The sequence below is a fragment of the Branchiostoma belcheri genome, unplaced genomic scaffold (assembly GCF_001625305.1).
Source record: "Branchiostoma belcheri isolate BF01 breed outbred unplaced genomic scaffold, Haploidv18h27 scaffold115, whole genome shotgun sequence".
Classification (NCBI taxonomy): domain Eukaryota; kingdom Metazoa; phylum Chordata; class Leptocardii; order Amphioxiformes; family Branchiostomatidae; genus Branchiostoma; species Branchiostoma belcheri.
In genome coordinates, this window is record NW_017802547.1 from 17,640 (window position 1) to 22,713 (window position 5,074).

A 5,074-nucleotide genomic window follows, 5' to 3' on the forward strand; every position below is an offset into this window, starting at 1 on the left:
GTATTATTACACACACTCAGCTTTCTCCACAATTTCACATTGCTGTGATGTAAAGGGTCCAATTTAATTGTGGAAAGATCATTACACCCAACTCTTGAATGCATGGCAAAAGAAATCAGTTGTATCCCACAAGAGTGTATATGAAGATTTGATCGCTCAACCAATATAGCAAGGTTACCGTTAAGTTTTTTTTTATATAAAACCCTTTCAACCGGTCTGAATTGATACCCGATGTAACAACAGAAGCAGTCGGAGTACTTTTCATAATGATTCATATCAAGTTAAGGCAGCCATTTCAACATTTCTTTCAAGATTGCTTTATAAATCTTGAGATCATTTAAACAATCTTAATATTCTTCAAAGCATCTTGAGATACTATGAAAAAATATCAAGATTCTTTGAAAAGATCTTGGAAAGATCTTGAGACCTTTTCATTTTCATCTCAAGATTTTATGAAAGATCTTGAGATTGTCATGAAAAATATCAAGATTTCGTATAAAATATTGAGATCTTTGGAACAAATCTTGAGATTTTTCAATTTTCAACAAAGCGTGAAGACCCCCGCTGGGGGTCATTATGATCCGCTATGTAACAGAGAAGTTTGTGACAAAAGATTGGATTTGTACCTCTAAGCTGTAAACGGTCAGAGGCATTAGTCCAAAGTGCTCTGCTCATTCCAATAATAATCTGCTCGGTGTTCATGGTACTCTCTACAATGGTGTATAGGTTGAAAAAGGCTAGAATTCCCAGCCCCGACGACTTTTTAGTCAGTGTCAGATGGTACTCTACAAAATGTCAGATGCCACTAAAAAAATCAGACAAACGCCCTTTCAAGACACAGACTTTTTTCTTGCAGGTTTACATGAGTGAGAACCCATGGAAGTGTAACTGTGACTTCTTGATGTCCTACAAGACCTTCCCAGCAGCCCTCACACGTTCCAATCCCTGCATGACTTGCGCGACCCCTCAAGAACACTATGGCCTACGAGTGTCGTCCATCACACTTGGTAAGAACTCATTTTTTTTACCTCCATGAAGATTAAGATATTGTTTTCTTATGTGCTACCTTGCGTGTAAATGCCTGTCCTTTGTGCTTAACACAATCCACACACAGGCATGAATGCCCGTCCTTTGTGCTTAACACAATCCACACACAGGCATACATGCCTGTCCTTGGTGCTGAACACCATCCACACACAGGCATACATGCCTGTCCTTGGTGCTGAACACCATCCACACACAGGCATACATGCCTGTCCTTGGTGCTTAACACCATCCACACACAGGCATACATGCCTGTCCTTGGTGCTGAACACCATCCACACAAAGGCATACATGCCTGTCCTTGGTGCTGAACACCATCCACACAAAGGCATACATGCCTGTCCTTGGTGCTGAACACCATCCACACACAGGCATACATGCCTGTCCTAGGTGTGTGTAACCATGTACCCATGCATGTGTTTGTGTGTGTCCGTGGTGTGTGTCTGTATTAAAAATAATGTGTTACAGATAATTTCTTTACAAGAGTAAAAAGCACTAAACGTTGTTAGTCTATACAGTTTGAAACAAGAATTTGGAGATCTCAGTCCTCCATGAAATATTTAGAGCTCTACTAAATGTTTTCTTGGATTTCTTTAATTTAATTCAATAGATAGAAGGTTGTAACTAGCATTATTTGTTTTAATTTATGGTTTTCTCTACTCAGTTGAAAAAATAGCAAGTACCAAGGTTAGCCACCAGGAGGCCCATATGGCCTTGACCTTTGTCTCTCTAAGGCCTGCCTACATACCAAAGATCATCACAATTCATAAAGGCATTCTAAATGTACATGTATGTGGCTAGTTCCGCACAAATGTGTGATAGACACATACGCACATATACAGACACACAAAGAGACAGACCAAAAACAATTATACCTCCATTTTTCATGGTGGTACTACAGGCTCAACTAGTATATAAAAGGTACTTTATCCCAATGACATACTAATGGTTGAGTTTCCTAACGGTTTGTTTCAGACTGCGCTGTGAGTTCCGGATCAGGAGAAACTGAAACGACAGAGAATGACAACGTCAACCAGAAGAATACAAAAAAGACAGGGTTTGTGAATCCGGAAACGGTACCCCACAAGGTGAAACACATGTACAACTCCGCAAAGCGTTCCGAGAACCACGAGAGGCTGGGACAAACAGTCAAACCGACCACGTGCACAATCTTGGACACTGGACGACTACACACTGACAGAGATGAAGTCTTTGAGTCACATTTTGGTCAAGGGAGTCAGCGGTTCTTGGGTACAGCAAAGCCAAACAATCTCCCAATGGGGTCCCAGAACATAGGGACGAATGCCAATCATCAGACCGAGTCGCTCTCTACTCGACCAATAAAATGGCTCAACGCAAAGCTGCCAAAGACGACGGGGACATTTGACGCTATTCACTCGTGTACTTTAGGTACATTAAACATCCTAAGCATATTTTCTTTATAAGTAGAGTTCGAGGAACACATGCCTTTGCCATGTAAAAAAGTGTTTTTTTAAGTGTCACTATTTTTAACCTTTTAAGTTAGTATGTTATGATGGTGTAGTCTTGTCAACAACAGGGGGCTAGTCCGTGTGTACTGTTTTGTTTTCAATCCCCACACTCTTCCTCGGTGAGTGTTAGGCAGAAAAAGCAGTATGTGCCATTCTTAAAGTCTTAGGTATGACCAGCCTGGATTTAAACTTACGACCTTCCGTGTACAAAGCGAGTATTCTTCCCGAACTTTAAGCCATTTTCATAACTTTCCTATTTCTTTTTCATTTCTTTCTGTTTTTACTTTTCTAAAAAAAAATTTCATTTTTTAAACTTTTTATTTCTAATTTTTTTTTTGCCATCTGAAGTAATCACTGCTGTCTTGGTGGCGCTGGTCGGAATTTCGCCGCTGATCATGGCACTACTGAAGCTCGTCCACACGAAGAAACCAAAGGCATCTAACGAAACCGAAGATGACGAGATACAACCCTATAGTACCATGTACGTAAACAAGTTTCCTAGCATGAAATCTTTAGCAAAAGCTTTACACTTGAAGAAAAAAAAATGAAACCTTTGGTTGGTTGGCTAAAGGAAGAGGGACACCATATGTTATGCACATAAATAAAATGATATGCCAAGGGTGTTAGATATGCTGACAATTGTATAAATCTTCATTCCTCTTTTTGTGAGTCGTCTTTCAAAGACAATTTAAACTCTACTACTGGGCAATACAATTCAAACTGTACTACTGGGCAATTCAAAGACAATTCAAACTTTACTACTGGACAATTCAAAGACAATTCAAACTCTACTACAACTGGACAATTCAAACACAATTCAAAGTCTACTACTGGACAATTCAAAGAAAAGTTTGGGGATCTTCAGAGGATGTCATCCATAAATTAAGTCAGTGTGGCCTGACCTGGATGTTTAAACCTTTATCAAAGTGTTTCTATAATCTACGTGTATTCTTATAATCTGATTACTAGGTACCTTTCAAACATCGCCGTGATGTCTCACTCTTCGTCTGCCAAACCGGTCCAGTTGGAGAACACTTACTCCCTGCCTGCCGACCACACCATCGTCCGGCACACATATGCCGAGCCTGACGACAGTCACTTCGGACTAAAGGCAGAAGTCACCGCCCTAGATGATGACCAGGTTGTAAGTGTGAACCTACGTGGTCCAGAACCAGTCTATGAAGAGGCTGTCCCAGTGAAGTCGGATGGGTTCCCGGTTGAGGAGACCGGACAGGGGCTGAACAAGGTAGGTACTAGGCGAGCTGACCACGGACGCGACACCTCCCCATCTCATTCAAGTCAATTCTTTATTATTATACCAGTATGAACCTTACAGACAAACAATATATAATGTTGCCTGAATGACATTGATATTTACAATATTAAAATAAACACATAACATTACATTTCGTTAGATACATATCTACACAAATATACACATACACAATATGTAATATGAACTGTACATCCCAGACATAACAAGTACCATTCAGTCTGATTGTAGAGTCTGATGGACTGATGTAGGAAAGAGTTCTGAAGTCTTTTTGTTCTGGCTGGGGGTGAACGTCTAGTAGCCGATGATCTAGAGACAGGACAAGGTCATGTAGGGTGTGGTCATCCTGTAGCATTTGTGTGAAGAGTTTTATGTCAATTTTACTCATGCAGACAACCGACATCCTCCAGGCCCGGGCTGCCATGAACCGTCAACCTGCAGATCAACCAGGCCAACCCGCCGCTCTACCTGCCGTTTACGAGGAGACACCTTACGAAGACGTCTGGAACTGCATCAGTACCGCCCAACGAGAGAAGGAGGGAACCCATGAGGCAGCCGGTCAGTATATGTACACACAAGGACGTTCTATCAAGATAGAACGTCCTTGGTACATGTACATGTATATTCATCTGTATAATCGCCTTGGCATAACACGCTAGCTTCACAGGCACGCGGCAGGGTGGCAGCTGGCTATATTGCACCGAACGACTTGTTCCACCTATCCTTTGCACATCTAACTCTAAACAAGAGTTCCGAGATCTCATACCTCCATGAAATATGGGCTTGATATGTAAATGTAAATTTCTTCTTTAATTACGCAAATGACCTCTGCATTAACATAATATATGCATCGTGATGTTAACTTTTGATTAACTTAAAGATGTCCCAAGTATGACATTCCCATCATTCACCATTGAGAAATCATAGATTTTTTGCATTAATTATGCAAATTAGGTCATCATTTGCATAATTAGTATCTGTTGATGTTCCATCTGCCATAGGTTACATACATTACATGTATGAAAGTTCTATAATGTAAAACACTGTAATTATAGAATTTCCTCATTAATTATGCAAATAAAGTCCTCATTTGCATAATTTGCAGTTAATTATGTACATCTCTCTGTCAGATACCTACACACCAAAAATGATGAAAATACGCTGTTCCTATCTGGACTTATTGGCTTTCAAAGATTTCGCCCGAAAGTCCCCTGCAGTTCCTGAACAAGCTGCTAGGGGGACCAAACCCACACCACTTATTCCTGAC

At 40.6% G+C, this 5,074-nt stretch overlaps 1 protein-coding gene across 1 annotated transcript in view; it reads left to right on the top strand.

Annotated features, from left to right (window-relative positions):
• LOC109462294 overlaps nt 1–5,074 on the top strand; it is a 16,095-nt gene that overhangs the window by 1,960 nt on the left and 9,061 nt on the right. The window contains exons 4-8 of the mRNA XM_019758824.1: nt 857–1,007; nt 2,020–2,295; nt 2,883–3,015; nt 3,504–3,780; nt 4,200–4,375. Coding sequence (XP_019614383.1) covers nt 857–1,007; nt 2,020–2,295; nt 2,883–3,015; nt 3,504–3,780; nt 4,200–4,375 — 1,013 coding nt within the window. The remainder of the gene's footprint in view (nt 1–856; nt 1,008–2,019; nt 2,296–2,882; nt 3,016–3,503; nt 3,781–4,199; nt 4,376–5,074) is intronic.